The 24,487-nt window shown below is 44.7% G+C and overlaps 7 protein-coding genes across 7 annotated transcripts; 4 read left to right on the forward strand and 3 right to left on the reverse strand.

Moving 5' to 3' along the window:
• Positions 1-23: 23 nt before the first annotated feature.
• On the forward strand, positions 24-5,681 carry CLUP02_06849 (AflN/verA/monooxygenase; the record flags this gene model as incomplete). The annotated part of the gene is made up of 7 exons (XM_049285846.1): positions 24-697; positions 765-1,819; positions 2,197-2,410; positions 2,576-2,921; positions 3,245-3,308; positions 3,817-3,995; positions 4,059-5,681. The coding sequence occupies 7 exons, from the start codon at positions 24-26 to the stop codon at positions 5,679-5,681; spliced, it is 4,155 nt and encodes a 1,384-aa protein (XP_049142989.1).
• A 269-nt stretch (positions 5,682-5,950) lies between these two features.
• On the reverse strand, positions 5,951-6,640 carry CLUP02_06850 (uncharacterized protein; the record flags this gene model as incomplete). The annotated part of the gene is made up of 3 exons (XM_049285847.1): positions 5,951-6,369; positions 6,442-6,541; positions 6,611-6,640. The coding sequence occupies 3 exons, from the start codon at positions 6,638-6,640 to the stop codon at positions 5,951-5,953; spliced, it is 549 nt and encodes a 182-aa protein (XP_049142990.1).
• A 373-nt stretch (positions 6,641-7,013) lies between these two features.
• CLUP02_06851 (uncharacterized protein) lies at positions 7,014-8,608 on the forward strand (the record flags this gene model as incomplete). The annotated part of the gene is made up of 8 exons (XM_049285848.1): positions 7,014-7,046; positions 7,132-7,210; positions 7,290-7,401; positions 7,524-7,626; positions 7,797-7,870; positions 7,974-8,186; positions 8,263-8,407; positions 8,450-8,608. The coding sequence occupies 8 exons, from the start codon at positions 7,014-7,016 to the stop codon at positions 8,606-8,608; spliced, it is 918 nt and encodes a 305-aa protein (XP_049142991.1).
• A 621-nt stretch (positions 8,609-9,229) lies between these two features.
• On the forward strand, positions 9,230-9,638 carry CLUP02_06852 (uncharacterized protein; the record flags this gene model as incomplete). The annotated part of the gene is made up of 2 exons (XM_049285849.1): positions 9,230-9,326; positions 9,400-9,638. The coding sequence occupies 2 exons, from the start codon at positions 9,230-9,232 to the stop codon at positions 9,636-9,638; spliced, it is 336 nt and encodes a 111-aa protein (XP_049142992.1).
• A 3,188-nt stretch (positions 9,639-12,826) lies between these two features.
• Positions 12,827-13,057, reverse strand: CLUP02_06853 (uncharacterized protein; the record flags this gene model as incomplete). Its single annotated transcript, XM_049285850.1, has 1 exon — positions 12,827-13,057. One exon carries the CDS (start codon positions 13,055-13,057, stop codon positions 12,827-12,829), a length of 231 nt encoding a protein of 76 aa, XP_049142993.1.
• A 4,284-nt stretch (positions 13,058-17,341) lies between these two features.
• Positions 17,342-18,720, reverse strand: CLUP02_06854 (uncharacterized protein; the record flags this gene model as incomplete). Its single annotated transcript, XM_049285851.1, has 4 exons — positions 17,342-17,450; positions 17,581-17,601; positions 17,716-18,196; positions 18,288-18,720. The coding sequence occupies 4 exons, from the start codon at positions 18,718-18,720 to the stop codon at positions 17,342-17,344; spliced, it is 1,044 nt and encodes a 347-aa protein (XP_049142994.1).
• A 97-nt stretch (positions 18,721-18,817) lies between these two features.
• CLUP02_06855 (uncharacterized protein) lies at positions 18,818-24,435 on the forward strand (the record flags this gene model as incomplete). Its single annotated transcript, XM_049285852.1, has 18 exons — positions 18,818-18,828; positions 18,893-18,935; positions 19,006-19,072; positions 19,241-19,289; positions 19,355-19,624; positions 19,825-20,274; positions 20,337-21,294; positions 21,355-21,381; positions 21,416-21,461; positions 21,633-22,546; positions 22,610-22,711; positions 22,791-23,410; positions 23,534-23,556; positions 23,625-23,683; positions 23,778-23,891; positions 23,947-24,039; positions 24,087-24,202; positions 24,261-24,435. 18 exons carry the CDS (start codon positions 18,818-18,820, stop codon positions 24,433-24,435), a joined length of 4,137 nt encoding a protein of 1,378 aa, XP_049142995.1.
• Positions 24,436-24,487: the final 52 nt, after the last annotated feature.

Here is a 24,487-nt window from a genome sequence, read left to right on the forward strand (position 1 = left end):
TGCTCGTTCGTGCGATATCCACGATGAACTCAACAGTCGAACATTGGCAACACCAGTATGGCGTCGCGGGGTTGTCAAGGCTTCGCACCTGGACCTTTGCGCAAGTTGCCGCCTTCGTCGCAGCCATCCTCATAGTGCGCTTCCTCGTGAAGCTCATCAACCATCGCCGCATGTTCCAGCGCCTTCAACGACAAGGCCTGCCAATGCCTCCTCATAACTTCTTACTCGGTCATCTAGGGCTCGCGGCTAAGATTGCGAAAACCCTTCCGAGCGATTTTCACGGGCACTACCTGGCGGGCGAAATCAGGCGAGTGTACCCTGACCTCCCAGCTGTCTTCTACCTGGACCTGTGGCCGACCGGTCCACCATTGATGGTGATAACGACAAGTCACGATCAGGCTCGAGTGACGGCGCATGAGCCGCAACTTCCTAAACATGAGGGCGTGTTGGGATTCCTGAAGCCTCTCATCGGAAGCCATGGTCTCGTCACGATGGAGGGAGATGAGTGGCGGTACTGGCGGGGCGTTTTCAATCCTGGATTCAACGCGGCGCATCTTGTGACGCTGGTACCGGGTCTCGTTGAAAATACGCTGGTGTTGCATGATATCCTGCGAGAGAGAGCAGCGGCCGGCGAGATCTTCTCGTTGTTTGAGACTATGTCGCGGTTGACTATGGACATGAGTTGTCTCGCAACATTGTGAGTCCAGAATTTCTCAAGAAAAATGTTGCCACTGTTCAATGATAGTTCTAACTTGATATTGTAGAGGTTCTCGTTTGAACGCCCAGAGGCAGGGCTGTGATCTTGTGTCAGCATTTCGCAGTTCAGCCGACTGGATCCCATCCCCCAATGAGACAAATCTCTTCAGAAAGTTCAACCCGATAAGGCACTTGGTCTATCGCTACAATCGATGGAGGATGGATAGGTATGTCTCGAGCGAGTTGGAGACGCACTTCGCTGCAATGCGATCTCAGGCCCAGCTTGGGGATTCCGGACCCGAGAAGACAACGGCAGTCCCAAGAAGAAGCAAGGCTGTTGTCGACCTGGCGCTTGAAACATATCTACTCTCGGAGAAGAACAATGGGAATTCTGGTCAGAAGATGACTATGGATCCCACATTCAAGCAATACGCCGTCTCACAGATGAAGCTCTTTCTCTTCGCTGGCTATGACACGACAGCCGCTGCGGTGGTCTATTCTATCCATCTCCTTTCGCTTCACCCAGCTGCCCTATCAAGAGCGCGCCAAGAGCACAACGATATCTTCGGAGCCGACAGCACCGTAAAGGAGACTGGAAATAGCATCGTCAAAGCCCCCCAGCTCCTCAATCGACTGGCATATACATCAGCCGTTATCAAGGAGGCTCTCCGGCTGTACCCACCCGTGTCCAGTACGCGTGCGTCTGGACCAGGCTTCACGGTATCGGAAACTGACAAGACGAATCTTGAAGGCTTCATGCTTTGGGGTGTGCATCACGCTATCCATCGAGCACCAGAGCACTGGGTGAGGCCGGATGAGTTTGTCCCGGAACGCTGGCTGGCCTCTCCTGGTGACGAGCTGTACCCCGCGGACAAGGAGGCGTGGCGGCCGTTTGAGCGAGGGCCGCGAAACTGCATTGGCCAAGAATTAGCCTTGCTGGAGGTGAAGGTAATCTTAGCTATGGTGCTGCGGGACTTTGACTTTGCGGACGCTTACGTCGAGTTCAACAAGACGATGGGCCGGACGGGTCCCACAGAAGTAGCAGGGGATCGTGCCTATCAGATCATCCATGAAAGCACTAAGCCCAACAACGGGTATCCTTGCAGGATCAAGCAAGCCACGAGTGTGTCTTAGGCGGTGATGGTGTTGGACTTGTAGACTAGGCCACGTATTGAACCATGTCTCAAACAGTAAGCTGATCCTCTTACTACATAAACGTTGATTTGTGTGTCCCATGCTTAGCTATCTTGAAGCTTTTGCATCAACATCATTGTCCAGTCTCCGTTGACACTATTTTCCCTCACTTTAGCACTTGATCGACAAGCAACACCGCCATCATGGCTCCATCATCGATACACGTTGTATTTCCGTTCATCACACTGGCTGGACTCTATGCGGTCTCAAATCTCATGATCAACTCTGGCCACGCTCAGTTATTCACCGATAGGCGAGCATCGGCAACACCCTTACTCCCAGACAACAAAACACCCCTCCTGACAGTCTATACCGGGGTCCCGCCCCTGGACTCGTATCTCGCCAACCTGCAGTTCAGCATCATCCCTACAGTCGATGGCTCGTCCCAGGCTTTGGCTCTGCTAGGGTGGCACTGGATGGGGCTTCTCATAGCCGTTTTCACTGTCATGCTAGTCGAGAGCTTACGAACGCGACGCGCAAGGGACCTGATTCCTTTCGCGCTCTGGGGTCTTGCCATACAGTATGCAGGGTACTTCATCATCATGCCCATATACTGTTATGTATCCCTGCTCTCTCAGTCACCTAGAAAGCATTCAAGACTACCGACCATGGCTGCCATTAAAGTTATCCCGGCATCAGTGCTAATTGGGCTTGTAATCCCATCGGCGATTATGTGTCTGCCAAGCAACCGTCTCTCTGGCCAGTCACGACAGGTCGCTGTAGCTGTCTGGCAGAACTTCCCAGCGTGGATGGCCTTAGTCCAGGTGATTGCCGTGTCTTTGGTGGGAGCCATCCCGGCACGAAAATCGGAAGAACGCACTACCGAGCACGGCGAACTCAGCCGTAACATGTCAGCTCTTCGAAGATTGTACAAAGCTACCGCCGTAGTCTCCGCTTTGATCCATGTCTTGGGTCTCATACCCATTGTCTCCGCTGCCATTGGCAAGCTGGAGCCTACACAAGATTCGCCACATGCGCAGCTGCGACCTGCCGACTTCTTCCTGCCGCAGAAGTGGGATACTGAGACCCAGGTAAGTGGGATGAGAGAAGGCGCATTCAACTTTCTCCGCTATGACTACTACATCGGCACCGCCGCTGCGTTCGCTTGGGTCATATTTTTCCAGCCTTCGATGCGGGTAAAGGGGGATACATGGTCGATTGGTAGAGAAGTGTCTTGGAATATCGCTCTCACATGCTTGTTTGGGCCTGGCTTCACTATCGTAAGCCTGATGGAACGGAGACTTGAATGAAAAAAGAGTTAGCATCTAGCCAGGCGGAGCACCTGATCCTTAGCGCTGTGTCCCTAGTGTGTCATATTATCCACTTGGTAGTCTTATCTTCGTGTATGATCTAGTCAACGGCCGACGGAGGTCGTCTCCGTCTCGGCACGGGTCGTGTTCGTCTGAACCACGAGCTCGGTGTGGGGTTACGACATCTGGAACAGGACCAGGGTCTCCATAAGCTCTATTCGCCAAGCTGTCAGCGTGGGATCCTTCGCCCTTCTCTAGGTTCTATCAGATTCGCACTGTCCGCTTACACGGCAATTCAGTGATCAAACAGATTGTGGGGTTTCACCGATGTTACCTCGCCTTGCATGAAGGATGAGCCCGGGCCGCTGAAGATGCAACTAGATCCTTCGTCCCTTTCTAGATCTCGGAACACACAGGTACGCGCCGATTGGAGCGCTCGCAAGACAAGTCGCGACGCCCCTGTTCACCGCACAGTTGCCTGTTCTCAATTCCAACCGTGTTCTTTACCTCAGTCGTGGCTGTCCAAATTGAGAAGATCAAGAAGACAGCGCTCCATTTGCGTGACTTCTTCGTTTTTAACGCTCTGCAGTTAGAGCTTGAGTGCTTCGTTTGCAATCAGTTTGCGAAAAGATGTCCATTCTTCGACGAAAAGTGGCGAGATTGGCTCCGCCTACAGTCTTGACCGATAAGGTTATCCCGGTCGACTACTGGGACCATCACTCTCGCGATGCTGTCCTCAACGTAATGCTGCGCTTCGACCGCCAACTGGATGCAGCCAAACTACGAAGAGCTCTGGAAAAACTGCTTGACCGCCGGGATGGCTGGCGCAGGCTGGGTGGGAGGGTGCGGCTAGGTGTAAGTCCCCTGTAGCAAGACGAGTTCCCCCCTATGATACGCTTTACTAACTTGAATCCATAGCCTTCGAATAAGCTGTATTGGCATGTGCCTGACGCATACACTGAGAAGCGGCCTGCAATCACCTTTCATCACAACCGTCACAACAACATCAGTATCAAGCAACATCCATTAGCATCTCGACTTCGGAGCAGAGTTCCATCATCTTCTGGTGGCTCTCATGACGCCTCTGTTCCTTGGATGGTGGAGTCAGGCAATGGCGTGGACTTCTCCCCCTTGATGCGACACCCAAGTGATCCTACTTGTTTCGAAGACTATGTCTATCACGATAAACCGATGATAGGCCTACAAGTCACCACGTTCAACGACGCGACATTGGTATCATTAGGCTTCTCTCATATCATGTGGGACTGTATGGGTCTTAAAGATCTCTTTGACGCATGGTCTCTCACTCTACAGGGACGCCATGAAGAGGTCATTCCGTTGATTGGAACTGATCCTCTTGGATCTTTGGGTATATCACCTGAGCCAACTAAAATGGTAACAAAGGACGATGCAAGCAAAACAGCAGCTTCTACATCCCCTTCCGAACAATACCGGCACATCGATCGACAACTTGGAATTGTTCAACTCGTTACGCTCGGTCTTCGGCAAGCACTTGACAAGCTGCTGAACAGAAACGCGGCTGAGGAGTTTAGGACGGTGTGTGTGCCCGCAGCATATGTCAGGTCTTTGCGCAATGACGCGCTCCAAGCTCTCGACGCCGAGAATGCTAGTTCGTCGGGACCTCAAGGGCCAGAGAAGGGTCATAAGTCTCAGTTAACTCCAGCCACGTTTCTAAGTGATGGTGATATTCTCTGTTCATGGTGGACACGCAAAATCATTAGCTCACGCATCCGCAATCCCTCCAAGAGCCGCAAAACCATCGCTATACTAAACATGATGGGTTTACGTGGCATTCTGGCACAAGCAGGGCGATTGCCCGAGAAAGGAGCACTGGTTGGTAACGCAATCTTGCCTATTCCTGCCCTGCTACCCACGCGAGATCTGGTCAGAAACGATCAGCTGGGCTTTGGCCGCGTTGCAAAGGCCCTCAGAGAGGCGATCGCGCAACTTAGCACGAGGCCGCAGGTTGAAGCTCTCTTGGCGCTGCAGCGCCGTGCACATGGGGATGAGGTTGTTGAGAACGCCAACAAAAAGAAAAAGTCGGGCAACGGCAAAGCCGGACTGCCTGCTCTCTTCGGCGATGCGGGCATGCACATGGTTGTGTGTACCAACTGGACCAAGGCCGAGTTCTTCAATGTTGACTTCTCGGCCGCGGCGGTTGACGAGATTGGTTGTGACGGGCTCTTTGAGAACGAGCGTGCGCGCCTTCCTGAGGCTTCATCCAACGATACTGCCGCTAGCAGTGGCGTCGAAATGATGAGCGCTATGGGTTGTGATGGACTCTGGGAGGACGAACATGCGTCACGTCCGTCTGTCGCTCCTCAATCTGATGCTCCTGCTTCTCGTGTGTTGGCAAAGCCGACTGGCGTTCACATGCATTTGATAACGGCGGGTACTCCTGCGTTTCTAACGAGTATCTTTACCATCTTGGGCCGCGATGCCAATGGAGACTACTGGATTCAAGGAATGCTACGGAAAAAGTATTGGGCTAAGATTGAGACCGCCCTCAGTCCGAAGTAAACGCTTCGCTGGAGACGTAAGCTCGAGCAAAGATTCAGAATACTACATAAACAGACACCTTTCGGAATGGGATCAGAGAAAGTGATTATACTTAGTTGTGAGAGTAGAAAAGAGTCACGAGCGAGCAAGTGCACCTTGATCAAATGATTCAGTCTAGGGGCATGGCTGTGTATTATGAATATTTCTGGAGTAAGGTAGGTAAATACTCGCAATGCCGCGAATGCTTTCGCCGAAGCCGTCTTTTCCACTACACTCGATGTTCAGAGTCTTTAGCCAGGGCTTCCACGGTCTCCCTTGATGTTCCAGCCCGCGAAGTTGACGGAGTGGCCTTCATAAGCAATCAACTCAGCCTTGGTCTTAAAGCACTTGGCGTAAATGTCCAGAGTGTTATCATTGGCCATTTTGGTGGGGATGACCATTTGCAGCATCTGCCCGTGTCCCTCAATGTACGAGAAGCGAAGTGTTGAACTCGCACTGAAGCCGAAGTTTGCAATGTACTTGGCGATCACTTTCTCGCCATAACCCCAGAGCTCCTTGGTCTTCGAGCTTCCCCAGAAGCAACTCTTGCTTGTGCAAAATTGCGGGATCCATAGTTTGGGGGCTGCATTGAAGCGGGCTTCATCTGCTTTGAATACGCAGTACCAATTCTTCTTGATCGGCGAGCCTCGCCATCCCGCAGGTTCGGAGCCTATAGCTGAGTTAGGTCCAAAGTACCTAGGTAAGAGGGGTTTGAGTGAGTAGAAGCTATGCTTGTTCTCACCTAAGTAAATGCCATTTCCGATCTGACTACCACCTGGCAAGTTGTCGAAGGCCGGATCTCTGAACGGTTTGTTTTTCTCGTTGATCTTCACCGCTTCTTCCTATAAGATGCCGCTGTCGTTAGTGACATCGATACAATGAATCCCTATACACGATAGTGTAGGACTTACTTCCGCAGCAGTGCGATATCCAATCACCATTTTACCCTGGGTACCAACGATTAGGTACCCTAGGGCCAACAACAGAAAAAGCCGACTGAAAAGAGTCATGACGATGTCTCGAATCCGAATTGTGACCAGAGATCTCTTGAGAATCGAAATGATCCAACATTAAGACTGCGGCGAAGAATCAACGATTCTTATAAGTATTTCACAGACTAGGACTTCGCCATGATCGACTCTTGGAGAAACGGACTTGCCGTCGCTAAGCCGTTCGGTCTATCTTATCGAGATCGCTGTAATTGAGTTGTTGCGACTAATCCAGGTTGCTGCAACTGTTCTTGCAAAAATTCGATGAGTTCCCCTGAATGACTCAAGTTACCAGATTTGTTCCCATTGCTATAATTGACATGTTATGACTGAGTCAGGTTGCTTACCATGTAGTGTTGTTTGACCCCCAAGCCCCTAACGGAAAATTCCTCGTTAATTACCTCTACGACCTCAAGTACCACATAGCACTCACCAAGTCCTAGCAATCGCGGCAACACTCTCCACCGTTCTCCGCTCTAGCCAAGACCAAAACCGATACCCATGTCTTGGAGAGGCAATCAAGTAAGTGCTTTATTGAACTTGCTCCAGTATTGAGCAAGTAGACAGGCTTAAGTAAACCCACATCGCGCTCCTATTCTAGGTAACTGGTGTGACATATCCGTTCTTGTGCTGAGTGGCGATAATATGTACGTCCCCAGTTCCAACAACTCTGCCCCCAGCGTAATTCTTGATTTGAGAATACAGGGCAGAGCGTGGCGTACTAACATCTCATTCTTGCTACGTTACTCTGAATGATTCGTTCTTTCTTTTGATGATGCTATATAGCAGCCGGTGGGATCGCCATAAAAAACTGTTTTTAACTAAGGGCCTACAGCAATCCAGTGGGGAAGCCAGACCCCGGAATGGAGGTCATCTACATTTACTCCTTCATCATGCTCTTGTGGAATAACCATACATCTGATGAAACATCAGTCATAGTTCCACTTACGTCATTCAATGAACGATATTTCTGGAGATGACTCAGGCGAATGAGCTCAGGGCTGAATACTTCTCCGAGACGCCAACCGCGAGGCTGTCCCTTCCCAAGGAGGCCCATTACATGTTTCTTGACCCTCAACTGAGAAATATGGCTTGAAAATGATTCCAGCTTTATGGATTGTCGATCGGCATCGCCGCAACTAGCTCCATCTTCTTGACTCGCTATCTGCTCAGTGTGACAGGGTGAATTGATGGGAGCTGAAGAGTTCGATACTATAGTTTCTGATATGAAACTTGGCTAAAAGATCTTTCTGTCTGATCTGCTTTACCGAACATCTAAAAGCAGGCGTTCTGGAACTATTTTGGTGCTCTCAATCTCTCGGACAAAGGCAGCCAACACAAACGCCAATCACCCGAACTTGGATTCTTTTCAGCGAGCAAAATCCCTCTTGGACATTTCTGGGCTGTCAAGGCAGGATTGTTTCCAAAATTATTTCAATTTCGTTCTTCTTTTTGTCATCAATTTGAAAAGTCTCGGCATCTTGCAGGGATTCACGGCGTCATGCTAGGGTCACTTTTATCATGAGGCGGTGACAACGCGAACGGACACCAGTAGATCATTCATGACGCTGTAGTTTCACTTATCAAGAAGGCAGCTGGTGGATGAGGAGGGAATCTGGAGCTATGATTAAACCCTGCCTCTGGGTGTCTGGATGCTGTGATCCCTACCCAGCCGTGGATGAGAACAGTAACATTGGGCAAGCAACACCTTCAACCTACGTAAACAATTACTGCCTCGAGCAGACTCATCCAACAGACTAGATCTATGGCGGAAAAACTGATCAAAATTTGCATAGCTGGCTTGAAACCGAGAGGCGGCGGGAGAATGGCAATGGAACTGGCGATAGTTGCCAAGTCTACGCCCGCCGCAGCCAGAGCCAGGGTTGTCATGGCACCATGTACAGGTATTGTCCTCCCTAGGTTCACTAGGCCGACAGGGAAAAAAGACAGAGCATCTCGTCATTACTGAGATATTATTGAAACTGTATAGGGTAGAAAGGACTCTAGCGGTGCAGTGCTTCAAGGGAACCACCAACACCTACTAAAGCAACACAAGATATCCCCTTCGATCAGCCTAAATTTGACCCGAATACGGGGAAATAAGTCTCCCGATCAGACATATTAGAGTAGCTAATCAGAAGGGTAGAATGTCCAGTTGTCTTATGTTATCACGTTCGAAAGTAAATTATTAGAGAAAGCTTAAGTTCGATCCTAAAAGGTGTAATTATCTTTGATTAGAGTGAAAAGGTACGCTACTCTCTTGTTCTATATCTGATCGGGCCCTTCCCCTTATATTTTTCCCCGATCGGTCTGCATTATATCATCCTCCGTATTAACCGAGCTTTTTAAAAAGAACCGCTGAGACTGATTGACCCATCCCACTCCAGTATGGTAGTCTGAGTTAATCGATGAGGTTTGAAGGAGAAGGATATCACGGGTTTTCGGCCGGTCGGCGTTTAGAACACGGCTGATCAACTGAACTGGGGCACGCCATCCACCCTCAGAAGAATTTCTTTACGAGGCCCAAGTGTTGGCCTCAGCATGGCAAAATATCCCAAGATGGAAATTTATGACAACGTCATCGCGGCCTTCAAGGACGCCGACGACGAAAACATCATTGACCGAACCCTGATCAACCGTGAGTCCCTGCTAGCTTTGGCCAAGATGCCGTCACCGACATTTAGTATGAGAAGACTCAGATTCCTTTTAAGGACGCCAATTTCCAGCCCCAGATAAACGCCGCATATCAGGAGGGTTCTTTGCGGGGACCTACATAGGGGTGGTGGATTGCGACCGACCACCTAAACTTGATACTCCGGATGACGCTGCTTTGACTCCCACCTGTGATCTCAAGCCAAAATCCACTGAAATATATGCATATTTGCTTAAATGCACGATTGAGTTTGGTGGATGTACAGGGAAGGGGCTTGAGGTGGAGAACTCGATGTAGCAATCTGTTGGTATCCCTATTACAGGGTAGTTGGTTCGAACCGTAGTTAACGAAGAGATTAATTGAACTATATAAATATCTGCGTAGTAAGTATAAAAAGGAGGTTCTAACCATAGGTTAGGCTAGCTACGATAATCGTAAATAGGGCCCCTAATTAGCCCCTACGTAGTTAGCTATATGCCGCGGTCGAATTAGACTTCTAATTCGATACTAACTTTCTCTTTTTTTTATTAATTTAACCGCTGCGGTTAGAGGTATAATTCGACCTCGGGCCCGTTTATTAAGTCGTCTCCTTTTCCCTCTTTTCTCTACTCTTTTTATATAACCTATCCCTCTATTTATATAATAACTTTTTTATTACTTATAAATTACTCTAATCCCTTATTTAATACTACTTTTATAAAAGCGTTTACGAGGTTATTTTTATTATTAATCTAACGGATCTCGAGTATCTCGCGCCTTTCGTACGATTACCTAAGGGCTATAATATCGATTATAAGCCTCTTTTCCTTTATCGTTCCTAATTTAACGAGGTATTTATATAGCGAGTAGGAATCGGTATAAATAACTATTAAAATAAGTAAAAAGCTAATTCGATCGGTAATCTTTCTTAGCGTCGTTAAAATTACGTAAGAGAGGTTAATGCCGTTAATTATATTATAGACCTCTAACGCTAATATACTTCTCGTTACCTATTTACTTTGAGTTAATAAGTAGTAGATTATATTACTATATATAGTAAATTCGCTCTTACCTATACTCTCGTTAACTAGGATAATAATATACCCTAATTACGAAGTAAGGTCGTTATTATTTATAAATAACTTATTAACGAAGACGTAGAGCTTATTAGTCGTAAGGTCGATCGGGTAGTAAACGAAACCTCGATCGAGATTTATCTACTATTACTTAAGTTACTTATTAAATACCTCGACGTCTCGTTTAGTTATATCTATAGCCTATACTACCTTAATATAATTAAAAATCGCCTTAGGTTAATAAATACTTATAATATATACCCCTCGCGCGAGCTTAGCCTTATACCGCTTTTTAACGTTAGTTATACTTAGATCGACGAGGTTAATTTTCTCGCCCTACCCCTTTTACTAAAAAACGACGTTTTCCCTTTTAATTATAAGAATCCCGCCGTTAAATACTAGGGGGGTGTTTATTATAAAGACCTCTTTTAGCTTTATTACGAAGCCCGCTTTTTAGAGCTCCTTATCCTCTTTTTTTATAAAGTTAATATTAAATAGGCTTAATATATCGTCGGTTTATATTCTAATAATCCTAAATTAGTTACCTTCGTACTCCGCGACTAATAAGCACGGGTCGTACGTAGAGGTAACTATTAATAGTTAATTAATATAAAAATCGTAGTAAGTAGCTTATTAATAAGTGCCCGATTTTGCGAGCTTATATAGTAACTTAAGTACTTTAATAATCGTGCTTTTTAGGTACTTACTAGCTATTTCTTTTAGTAAAAAGGCTAGGATTTTCCTTATGAGCCCTATAGCCGATTAGGTATAGGCTTAGGTAATATTACGGCTCTAAATCTCGTATCCCTTCTTCCGTAGCGATGCTATTATTATTATTATTAATCGTTAGCTATAGTACTATATAATAGGCGATTATATAAGTAGCGTCGCCTTTTTAACGTCGCTATACCCCTAAATTACGTATTTAGATTTCTTATACGGCTAGGGTGTTCCTTTCCCTTTAATCTTACGAACTATTCGTGATTTAAATATGCGGAGGTTTATATATTTTTCTAAGTTATATAAGATAAATCGATAGACCCCTTAATTATAAAGAGTGTTTACTTCGATAAGATCTAATCCTTTATACGGCTTTTTAGTAGTTATAATTACGCCTTCTTTACGTAGTTTAATTACTAGCTCGAAATCGGCTTTTTCTTTTACTATATAAAAAGTATTAATTACCTCGTTACTAATAATAAATTACCGCGTTAGGGCTTGCCGTCGTAGTCTTTTATAACGTCTTACTAGTAGTATTAGTACCCTTTTAATAATTTCCTCTTCCTCGTTATTTATTAGTACTACTACGACAATTTCGTTAAGGATAATTTCTTATATCTCTACCGCGGGTTATATAGTTTCCCCTAGCTCTTTTTCTTTTTATAAGTTAGAAATTACCTCGTTAGGATCTATATAATACGGTCTAACTACTATAATTAATACTTTAAGTAGCTAGTTACGATCTCTCGCAACTATATAAGAGCGCTTATTAATAGAAATTAACTTATATAGCCTAGCCTACTATTAAGTAATTTCGCGCTATACTTATATATCCGAATTTAGTAGTATATCTAAATTATCCCCTATGTTAGGCCTATTATACGTAGTAATTACCTCGTTAACTTACTTTTTTATATTTACCTCGCGCAGTACCCGTATTACTTTTTTAACTATTCGGGCTCGTTAGCTTACGCTTAGTAATAGTAGCGAGGCTAAGGTCGTTTTTAAATATGCTCTAAATACTAATAGCGTTAATATAAGTCCGTTAGGCCCTATAGTATCGTTATAGTATTTAAGTGCTATTTAGAGGCATTTGTTATCGGTAGAATCCGGATTTTCCTTTTTAATAATTCTAAACACCCTTTTTAACTATTAGTATACCCTTTCTACTTTTTTAATATTATAGTACGCTTTAACGGGTACGACTTTTAGCTATATACCGTAGGCCGTCGCATTATCCTTAAATTCTATTAACTTAAAGCTAGTACTAGCGTTAGTTCTAATACCGTCTAGCGGTCCCTAGTATATATCGATCTAGCTTTTTTATAGGGCTACCTATACTATTTTTACTTATAGATCCTAGAGGAATTGCCCTGCTTAAAAAGATATAGCTACGTCGATTATATATAGTACTAGCTAACTATTCAAATAAAAGATATTAATAACTATTTCTTAGTTAAAGTTAAGCTTATTACGCAATTTAAATTTAAATCTGCGTAGGCTCTGCGCATTTATTTAGTATTAATAATATACTTTCGTTAACTACTCTAGCGCCCCTATTTTAATATTATTATTACTTAATTACTTTAAGAGGTTATATAGCCTCGTAACTAACGGGTACCCGAATCTCTAGTATAGTCTTCTAAGCTTACTTTTCGTTAAGTAATTAATTAACTTCGTATTATTAATAAGCTTTATAAACGTATACCCCTATCGTCGTTTAACTATCTTAAAGTACTTACCGCTAGAGATTCTATTCTTCGTATTATTAAATATAATACCTAGTCGATCTATATCTTTTAAATATAAGAAAAATAGGGTATTAACGGGCAAAATATAGAAAGTTATCGTTCTAAAGTATATCTCTACTTTTATTATACCTAGGGTAACGGTTTCCTTGCCTAGGCCGAAACTAATCCTCGTAATACCCGCCGTCGACATATTAAGTATTACTAATACGATCTTTTATAGTACTTAAAATTACCTTTTTCTTTTAGTTAATTATTATAATACCCTAGTATCTAGGATAATCCTATAGAAATTATTTAGGCCGTACCTTTTGCTCGCATAGAATACTTATACGAGCTTAGTATTCGAGGGATCTAAGTAGTATAAAAAAGACCCCTCTAGCTACCCCTAAATTTACTTAGTACTATATTCTTTTTTTTTAAATATTAAAAGAGATAGCGTCTTCTCTTTAATCGTTAAGAAAATAGGCTTTGGCCTTATTAAATTCGCCCTTTTAGCTACCTCCGTATCTATTATCTAAGGGACCTTCTCTTACTATTTATAAATAAAAGCCTGCTTATTAAGAGCTTTTACTACCCTCTATTTATTTAGCTTCGTATATTTTCTAAAGGCTAACGGGGCGAAAAAAGAGTAGTTATTTTATTAATTTTGTCATAATCTAATTCGTTAGTATAGGGGGTAAGATCTTTTTTATTTTTCGAATCTCTTATAAGGGGTATATACTTTAAGCTACTACTTTAACTACCGTCGCTAAGTTCCGTACCCCCGGATCTACCCTTATATATAACGAGGAATTAGTTAAACCGACGAGGGCTAGTTTTACTATTTACTACCCTTAACTTTTTATATTATTCATACGATTTAGTACGCTCTTCCTTAGAGTAGTTACTTAACTAATATCTATCTTTTTTATAAATATAGTATTACTTTTTTTATTACCCTACCCGTAAGTTAAATCTCTACTTATTTAACGAATCTAGGCCTCCTTACTAGCGATTACCGTATTTAGCCTCTTTTCCTTTTTTATTATACGTTCGATCGACTTAATATTATTAGTAAGGGCTATCGTATACTTAGAGGTAGGTTTAGTACGGTATTCTTATTTGAATATTAAAGCTAGATCTTAGTTTTAAATAGAGCGTCTCGTAGTCTTCGGGTACCTAGTATAAAGTAATTTTTACCTCTAGTATATGCTAAACTACGGTATAAAAATATCCGACTTTCCGCTCGTTTATCCCCTTATTTATCTAGCACGTATAGCTTTAACGAAGTAATGCGGGATATTCTTATAAAGAATATAAAAAGTGAATATTTATATAGAAGCAAGAATATATGAATATAGGGGAAATAAGCGTATATAAAAGAGGTTTTTGTAGTAAAGAGAGTAATATAGTTAAATTACTATATGAGAAGTTGCTTGCTTAACGAAAGGTCTAGGTAGGCAAATACACGCCTATATATAGGCATAAAAACCTCCTACTAGAATATTCCATTGCTTATTAATTATGATATAATTAATAAGCGTATACGTAAGTGAATGCGTAATCGTAGTACGTAATTCCGCCTCGAGTAAATTCCAGATTATTCAGTTACCTTCCAGTACTTTCCATTGCTCACGTAAGCTTATATAAGCAGTATTGCTTACATAATCAATACCTATAATAATCTACAGAAATCGTAGATTAATATGGTATATAGGTTGCTTACGTAATATTGATAATAAGGCGAATAATAAGGTAAACAAAGTTACCTTCGTAATAATTTAGCTAGGTTTTTACTAGCTTATCGATTCGATCGATAAGCTCTTTAAAGATTTCTATTTGCGATTTACCTTTTATTATCCTAGCTATAAATATAAAAGAAATCGCTCGTAGCTTAGATAGGAGCTCTAGGTTCTTATCGTAGGTTTCGAAGCGGCTTCGGATTACGTTAATTATACTAAAAAAGTCGTTTCGATCGAGATTACGCACCGCTTCGTAATAATAATTAGAGGCTTTACCTACGAGTACGATATTAATTACTAAATAGTACTAGTATTCCCTAATTCTAACTTTTTTATAATAATTATAAAACATCGTTAAGGTTTTTTATAAGACCTTATACTTCCCCCTAGAGTATAATTTCTTTTTTAAAAAGATCTTTTTAAAGTTTATAAATTACCTCGTATTCGCCGCTAGATTTTTAATATTTATATATAAACCCTGCGTCGCTACGTACTATTAATAACTTTAAGTCGTCTACCTCTTTTCTTATTAGCTAATCGGCGCCGAATTTCGTATTAATAATAATAACGAGTTATAAATCGAAATAGGCAGAATTATCGATTATCGTACTTCTAGTACTATATTTTGCCCCGGTATATCCTTTTATAACAATAGATTTCCGTTAGTAATTATAAAAAGGAAATCTAGGTCGTTTACCCTTTTTCTAAATTCGTTAAAGCGATTATACGCTCTATCGACCTATACTTAGTTCTATAGTACGAATTCCTCTTTTATAATTATTATTATTAGTATTTTATATAGCTCTTATAATTATAATTACGCTAGTAATACCCCTCGCCCGTAGAGGAATTTATTAACTACTTTTATAATTCTTAGGCTTATGCTCGCGAACTATTTATTTAGTTAATAGCTAAGGTCGTTTACGATCTCGTAAAATAGGGGTTGCCCCTATAACCCTTTTTTTTTTATAAACCTTAGTTAAATAGATTAATACCGCGTCTATTTACTCGCCGTTAGGCTAATTTGCGATTTTATATATCTATATCCCTTAATAGTCTAGGTTAATATTTACCTACTTATAAGGGATTAGGATTCTATTTAAGATCGGGTTTTATCCTCTTTTTTTTTACTCTAACTTACTAAGGGTCGTGCTCTAATTTATACCTATATTAGTAGTTATTAGCGTATTTAATTTTAATAAGGATATATCTAATTTACGCGCTAGTTATAATAAATCCGTACTTTTATTACTCGATAAATTTATTAAGGTCTAGGAGATTCTTACTTCCTCTTACTATCTCGCTACTACTCTCGTTTTTACTATTTTTAGTAATTACTACTACCCTTTTAGATTACTAACTATCGTACTTACTAAGATCCTCCTTTTTATTTAATAAAAAAGGGTAGGTTTTAGTAGTTCTTTTTAATAATAGTAGCGGTAGACGTTTATATTACCGTAAAAAGATATAGTAATTAGTCTCGGGATCTTTATTAGTTACCGATTTCCGCTATCCTATATACTTCTAGTCTCCTAAGCCTCGTGCTTTTTATAATTTTTAAATAGCTTCCTTAGTTAATTTCTTAAAATTAGTAATCTTGCGCCGGGAGCTAGTATAAAAAAGAAGCCCTTTAGCGGCCCTCTAGAGGATCCTTTTTTTTTCTTTTTAAATCCTCGTCTTTTTAGCCTTTTTTTAGGTTAATAATAACTCTAGCGGGAGGTCGTAGGACTATTTTAAAATAGCCGCCTTTTTCTTAAGTTAATCTCTAAGATCCGTAATACTCTTAGCTCGATACTATTAGGACCTTTAAATCCCCTCTTTTTTTATTAAACTATCCCTTATATTATATTCCTAAGTAATACCTAGGGGGTAGTTAAGGGAGCTATGAGGAGGTCGTTTAGATCGCGGGCTTAAAGTCGTACTTATAAAGTCCTCGTAGTAGTAAACTTTCTTATATACTATAAATCTCTTAGCTTAATAACTCCTATAGGGTTACTTTTATTACTAAATAAGAATATTTACGTTTAGAGATCCCCTTTTTCGATCGCGCGGTGCTCTTTTATACCGTACTTTTATTAATTTAACTAGTTAATTTCTAATTACGGGCCGGCTATAGAAAAATTGTTTAATAAAAAAGCTACTCAGGGCGATAGTAAAAGGCTAGTTACTTAAATAGTTCCGTTAATTAACGTAGTTTAACGTAATAAACGTCGACCTTTCGTAAGTAATAAAGGGCTACGATTACTTAATTCCGTATAGTATTTGAGAATTACCCCCTTTTTTATTTACTTTTATAAAGTTAATTAGTATAAATCTCTTATCCCGTGCGGTATTAAGAGGTCGTTTTTTCTACGTAGTAAGATACCTTACCGATTTACAATAGTAAAATTTAATTACTAATTAGTATTAGTATCCCTATTATAAAGTAGTTAGTTCGAACCGTAGTTAACGAAGAGATTAATTAAACTATATAAATATCTACGTAGTAGGTATAAAAAGGAGGTTCTAACCGTAGGTTAGGCTGGCTATAATAATTGTAAATAGGGCCCCTAATTGGCCCCTGCGCAGTCGGCTGTATGCCGCGGTCGAATTGGACTTCTAATCCGACACAATCCTTTTTCAATCGAAAGAGTTGTTTGGACATGACTTACTCCGGCTCATTCGTAAATCTAATTCAAAATTTCATCATCGCGGAACTAGTTCTTCCTTTAAAGCAAAACCTCAATGTTCTTCCATGTAACGTGGCAACCCAGTCACGAACTTTGGCCAAAGAGGAAACCTTTCGCCTGAGGGGTGACCAAGCTCTCCAACACCTGGCTCGTTTCTAGCCAGACCCTCCGTTGAAGTTCCAATCCGAGTGCCCTGCCATTATCAATAAGTATTAGCATAGGTAGCTTCTACTGTATTTCAGGGTTCATGATTTCTGATGTTTTTGACGCGGAAGTACAGGTTTCTCAACACTTCTTTGAGACCGTAGTAGTCACAGACTTACCTGTCCATGAACTCAGGGTACCTATGCCATGGCAAAATCATTAGCAAAAGTGCAATGTTTCCACCGCCGCGTCTAATACAAGAGATCACGGACCGTGTAACTTCTCAGAAAATGAGGGCGACGATCTGAACTTACGGAGCAACATCGTAATCAACCAGCAACTTCCCATGCGATCCTATCAGTGGTAGGCATGAATTCACCACAGTTCGTGCACACATCTCTACGGGTCGGCCAATGAACCAAAGCAGAAGCCGACCGATCAAAACTTGTGAGCTGAGTGGCGTGAAACAGGCACCCGGATCCAGCTGGTGAACGTGAATCCTCGGATTACTGCCGGTAAGATGGCGTGCGCAGAGCTCCCTGATCCAGCATGCGTGAATGATCTTTGCAAGCCCATACTGGTAGCTCTTCTGTGTAGCGGCGTCTTTGACATTACTGACCTGCTCAAGGTAGCAGTCTTCAGCATCATCTGGGAGCTCGACCATCGGGGCTGCAGAGCGGATTGCTGCGCTGGTTAGACTGCAGAGCACCACTGGTTGAGCTTCTCCATCGGCTAGCATTTTGGGAAAGAGGAGTAAAATCAGGAGCGCCGATGAAATATGAATCAGTTGCAGTGCTAGATGAGAGGAATCCATGTCAGGAAATTGACCTCGTAAAGACAGCATTGGTTGCGGTTGAGGGAGCTGAATCTAACAGCTGAAACTCACTCTCTTCCCAGCCATCTGCCGTCACTCTAGTTTCATCATTCATGATAGCAGAACCCATGACCACCACATCGATACGGTTCTGTAAATCGTTGATTCTGGTCGCAAAAGTCTGAACACTATCAAAGGATAAGAGGTCTACTTCCATCACCGTGATTTTTGGCTGTTGGCGAGAGCCCTCTTCGATTGCTTTCCTCAGTTCATCAGCCAAGGATTCGCCCTTTGCGACATTTCGGACTGCCAAAATGAGAGTTGAGACACTGAGGCTGGTAATAATGCGGGCCGCTTCTGAAAGGATTGCGCCGGTGGCGCCAACTAGGAGGACTGTCTTTCCTTCGAAGCTCGTCGTAGGTGGTGCAAGGTCCGCCTTTGCCTGTCGGCGGAAGGTGGCCCATGGAAAGACTTCCGAGAAAGGGATTTTGTCTGATTGAACCATGTTGAGTTTACAGAGCCCAAGGAAATGCAAGGAGAAGTTTGCCAGTCCTGACTGAGGTTCAAAGATTTCTCACCATGATGGCACATCAATCTTCACGATGTTCGCTCAGTGAGCAGACCGAGTCACCGAGACATAATCTCTAGTGCTGACATTTGCAGAATATAGGGTGTAGGCTGTATCAAGCCATGATCCATGTATTGATTGGGCCCATACATGTTCGATTAACTGGACCCTAGCAAACACTGTCTCTGGCACGTCTGGGCAAGTTCGTGTCATCCTGCATAGAATGAGGCGCTAAAACGACGCACTGTGCTCGAATTCGGTCACCGTGTCCGCGATCTGCACATCCACCGTACGGAGCACATTTCAAAGACACGGAAGCAACGGTAAGGGTAGTCCAGGAAGACAGATATCGTTCTGCATCATGCATGTGTATCGTAGTACCTCAGTGACGGTAGTGCAATCCTTCGCGCGAACTAAGATACAGCGGTTGTGGCTGCTTGACCGAATCCCTCCGAAGATGGTCCCGAAGATGACACCTTCGCGCTGCCGCCTAGACGAAGTCTGAAGTGGATTACGCCCAGGCTAAAAAGTCAGGGTAACATTCGCTAATTCCGGCCATCGGGGTTTTCAGCATTACTTGTACAAACCTGGCCTCACTCTTGCTCCACTCTACCTCTATTTGTGGCATCATCGCCATCAGCGCGTCCTTCACAGTAGAGGAGCCCGGCGCGTCTTGTTGTTGCGCACTACTCGATGCTCTGCAGCTTCACCTCAACGCCGCAATCATCATGGCGTTGTCCGACTTGAGAAATACTTTGCTTACTAGCGACAGCAATGGCTTGTTGTGGTTCTTTCTCCTGGGCATCGTCTTGCTTGTCGGCGGAAGCCAAGCGCGGACCAAGTCTGTAGATTCAAGGGAGCCACAAGAAGTGAAGCCGAAAATACCGCTTGTCGGCCATATCATTGGCTTACTAGGGTCGAGGCAAAAATACTATCGTCAACTCGGGTATGTCGAAGGCCAAGTCATTGTAGTCTAACATTCAGTACACGACTTCAATGTGACAAGATGGGCCAAAATACAAACTGATGACATCGTATTAGCCTTGAGAATGCGGCACTCCCGATCTTTTCCATCTCGATGGGTGGATCCGAGAAGATATACATCATTACGGCGCCGCAGCTGATCCAGGTTGCAATGAAGAACAAATCCTTGAATCTTTACCCGGTGATGGCGGAATTCGCACAGAAGATGGTCGGTCTAGGACCAAATGTCATGGACTTGTTCCACAATCCACCAAGCGATGGCTCTGTCTCGTGGATTGAGGACCAACATCCATCTTTTGCGCCCCTGGCTCCTGGTCCTGATCTACAGGAGATGAACACCTACGTCCTAAACAAGATCTCGGAGACCATCAACTCCATCGGACCTGATTACGAGACCAAGAAGCTGTACATGTGGTTCAGGGACTCCTTCACCATGGCCACGGTTGGCTCCCTCTTCGGCGACAAGAACTCTTTGATGCAGGATCCGACCTTGAGCAAGAATCTGTGGTAAGTTGCATCTCTCAGGCTCTCGAGTCCCAGGGATTGACTGCTTACAACGTCAATTAAAGGGACTATGATGGTGGCCAAGCGGAGTTACTCATGAAACCGCTACCCTCTATCACAGTATCAAAGGCATACAACGGCCGCGCCAAGGTGCAAAAGGCTCTTCGGAAATACTTCCGCGAAGATTATGATCACATCACCGATGCCAGCAGTGTCGTCAAGCGGCGCGTGGCAGTCAACCGAAAATGGGGTCTGCCCATTGACGACATCGCAGACCACGAGTTCGGAATGCTCTTTGTGAGCGTGACTAATGCTATTCCGACACTCTTCTGGATGATGTGTTATGTGTTCCGCGATGCCGATCTTGTTGCCGACTTGCAAAAGGAGCTTCTTGCCCTTGCTGTGATCCAGCAGCAAGACAGCGATGCTAGCGGGAGCCGCCCGTCTCGGAAGTGTACTTTCACCGTTGCCAAGTTCCGTACAGAATGCCCCTTGCTGGTGTCTACTTACAAGGAAGTCATGCGCCTGACAAATCGCTCGACGGGTACACGCCGTGTCGTGGAGGACACATTGATCAGCTACACACCACCCGGAGAAGGCGGCGAAACAAAGACCTACCTGCTCAAGAAGGGTGCAAACATTCAAATCCCTGCCATCATCACCAACTTTGGCCCCGACGCGTGGGGCGAGAATGCACACGAATTCAATCCGCGGCGGTTCATGACCGCAGACAGAGAACGAGAGCGGGCGCAAAACCGCGCCTTTAACCCTTTCGGTGGCGGTAAACACCTTTGTCCCGGACGTTTCTTTGCCGACGCGGAAATATTGGGGGCGATGGCTGCGTTGGTGCTAGGATTCGAGATTGAAACTCCGGCTGGTGACAGGATCGAAGTTCCGCAGATCAATAACAATCTGGCTGAGGCTGTTGGAAAACCCTTAACGAGCGTTCAGGAGAACATGCTTGCGAGGATTCGGCGGAGGCCAGGCTGGGAGGATGTGGAGTGGGCGTATATCGCGAACAACGTGGCAACTTAGAAGGAGTATATTGTTCACAAGGCGCGCCGATCATGCCAGTTTGTCCAGTTTGTTGTAGTTCTTCGCAATATGAGGGTATGAAATTTGGCTTTATTGACCTTTGACGAAGCCGTTGCGGTCCCGGGCCGGCGTCATTCGCGGAAAGCCGGTGAGGGGTCGCCGCGGAATGCTAGCCGCGGAAACCTTCCCGAGCCGCTTATCGGCAAGGGAGTAGCAACATGGGAAGCCGAACTGGCACGGATTTCCGGGCTTACCTAACGCGTTCTCTGTGAAGCTGCATCATATGGATCTTTAGAGCTGCAAATCTTCATGTGTGTCCCCCATAGATTCACACTTCCTCTTCGTTTGCCAACAACTCGACGTTCCTTATCACTTTGCAGAATCAATGGTGCCAAACCCAAGCCAGGCACTTGCCGTCATTCCGGGCGATGCCCAGGGCCAGGTCATATTCTCAGATGTCCCGCTCAGCTTCATGATGGGTGTCGACTCAAAGACCGGCATCGTCGCAGATGCACACCACCCCCTCCGCGGCACATCTCTCAAAGACTCTGTCCTCGTCATCCCTGCTGGTCGCGGATCATGTTCCGGCAGCAGCGCAATCGCAGAGCTGATACTTTGCGGCAATGCACCCGCAGCCCTTATCTTCAGGGACGTGGAGATGATTCTCACCCTGGGAGTTTTAGTTGCCGAGAAGATGTTCGACAAGCGCATTCCGATTGTCTTCCTTTCAGACGCATCGCACTTCGAAATCTTCCGTCAAGCTTCGACAGTGCAAATAAACGAAACGAGCTTGTTGGTTTCACCAGGCGGCCACAAGATTGACTTGGTGCCACAAAGCGTAAAGGCGTTAGAGTTGAATCCAACAGACAAAGCCATCTTGTCTGGCGAGAGCGGCGAGGCTTCTCGTATCGCAATGGAAATCATCGTTAAGTACGCCACGATACAGGGGGCACAACGCCTGATTGATGTTTCTCAAGTCCATGTGGACGCTTGTGCCTACGTTGGCGAAAGCAGTCTCTTCGTCCCTGAGCGCCTGCTCTCCCTCGGAGGAAAGTTTGTCGTACCATCGACCTGCAACTCCCTGAATGTCGACCGGCAGAGGTGGAAGGAATTGGGAGCCAACCCCGAGATCTCTCAAATATCTGACAAGATTGGAGACACGTATCTCAAGCTGGGCGCCAAGATGAGCTTCACCTGCGCTCCGTACTTGCTCGAGAGTAAGCCTAAAGCCGGAGAGCAAGTTGGATGGTCTGAGTCCAATGCAGTAGTATTCGCGAATAGTGTGCTGGGAGCACACACACAGAAGTATCCTGATTATATGGACGTTTTCATTGCATTGACCGGAAGGGCTCCTTATGCCGGGTGTCATGTGCCAGAGGGCAGGAAGCCGGAAGTCACAATCAAGGTCACCCAAATTAGCGCATTTGATCCATCGTTTTTTCGCTTTAATTGGCTACAGCATTGGACATGTGGTTGCCGCCAAGATCCCTGTTGTCATTGGAATGGAGACGACACGACCGACCGTATCGGATCTGAAGGCATTCGGGGCGGGGTTCGCAACGAGTTCATCTGCTCCCATGTTTCACATCAATGGCATCACGCCAGAGGCTGCAAGTTTCGAAGATGCACTCACCACTCTAGAAACCATCGAGGTGACAATTCCTGAACTTCAGTTGGCCTGGAGACAGCTCAATACGGCTACGGACCCTTCTGTCGATATCGTCTCCCTAGGAAATCCGCACTTTTCCCTAGAAGAATTCTCACAACTTGCCGAAGTGTGCCGCGGCAGACACAAGTCACCTAATGTCGAAGTCATGATCACCACTGGCCATGAAACATACACAGAGGCCCTGAAACTCGGCTATCTAGACGTTATCGAGAACTTCGGTGCCCGGCTGATAACGGATACGTGTTGGTGCATGATAGAGGAGCCGGTCGTTCCTCTGAAAGCAAGAAACGCTATGACAAACTCTGCCAAATATGCTCACTACGGCCCGGGGATTGTGGGTAAGAAGTTTCACTTTGGAGATGTTGTCGCGTGCATCAAGGCGGCAAGTAGAGGCCATAGACATGAAGACGAGATGAGCCCGCGGTGGCTTTTCCGGTGACCTATAGACAGTCGGGATTACTCGCTTTGCATTCAGAAAGTTCAATAGAAAGATATCATGATCAAAGGTATAGGACCGAAGGTCGTAGACTGTCATATGCACTACAAACTTGAGCCCAGGTTGAACAACTGCAAAATGAGCAGTTCTCGTTAAGAAAGTAGGTTGAACAATTTTTATCTGTTGCCGGAAGGTTCTTCAAGCACCAATCAGAGTTGTCCTTGACGCCTTATGTATCAATTCACTACCGAGAGCGTCATACCCAAGAAAAGGTCGGTAGTCGCGGAAGCAGATGATCGGTATTTGCACGCAAACTTGAGACCGATAACTTAATCGTTAGGCCATGGATTGCCGCTGCGCATCAAGCACGATGCGAACGGAACGAGGTCAATGCTCTGGATGTACGGCGTAACAAATAACGAGATTGTCATCTATGAAATCAACGCGACTTGGCACTGGATCTGTTGCGGGAATGACGGAGTTCGTTCGGAAATAACGTCTTTGTTTGTATGTTGCGAGCTGGACAACCCCACAGCGACATGTGATCCAAGGCAGCATTATTCCTACAGGCCTTCAGAGGAGTTATGATGCAGGATTCAATTTTTTCGGTCGTGTTTATCCATCTCGCGTATGGACACAAAAGACTCTACTTACGAATGTACATTTTCCATCCAGGCAGACGCTCCTTTGAGGCTGAGATTCACCAGTTTAACGTCTGTCATCTCGCGCATCTTGGCTTTCCAGGCACCCGAGTTTCAACTCAACAATATCGATCTTGGCTGTGTTCTCAGGTTGTGTATGGGTTTGATCCTCCAGAATTTCGCGCCTTGCCACACCCGCGACTGACAGCGGCCGTCCCAACTTCAGCTTTCGCCAATTCGAGCCCAATGAAGCCTTGAAGGATCTTCGAAGGACCAGAACCACGCGATGGCATGGATCTGTTTCCGGAGAGAAGGAATCATCACCAGAGTCCAGCCCCTTTGGCCCGCTGTTGAGAACTTGCAACCCCACGAAGGCCATCTAATGGCCCTCTTTTTTGATTATGCTAATCCCACAACCGAAGCTAGCGGGCACCT

This window comes from Colletotrichum lupini, chromosome 3, assembly GCF_023278565.1.
Source record: "Colletotrichum lupini chromosome 3, complete sequence".
Taxonomy (NCBI): domain Eukaryota; kingdom Fungi; phylum Ascomycota; class Sordariomycetes; order Glomerellales; family Glomerellaceae; genus Colletotrichum; species Colletotrichum lupini.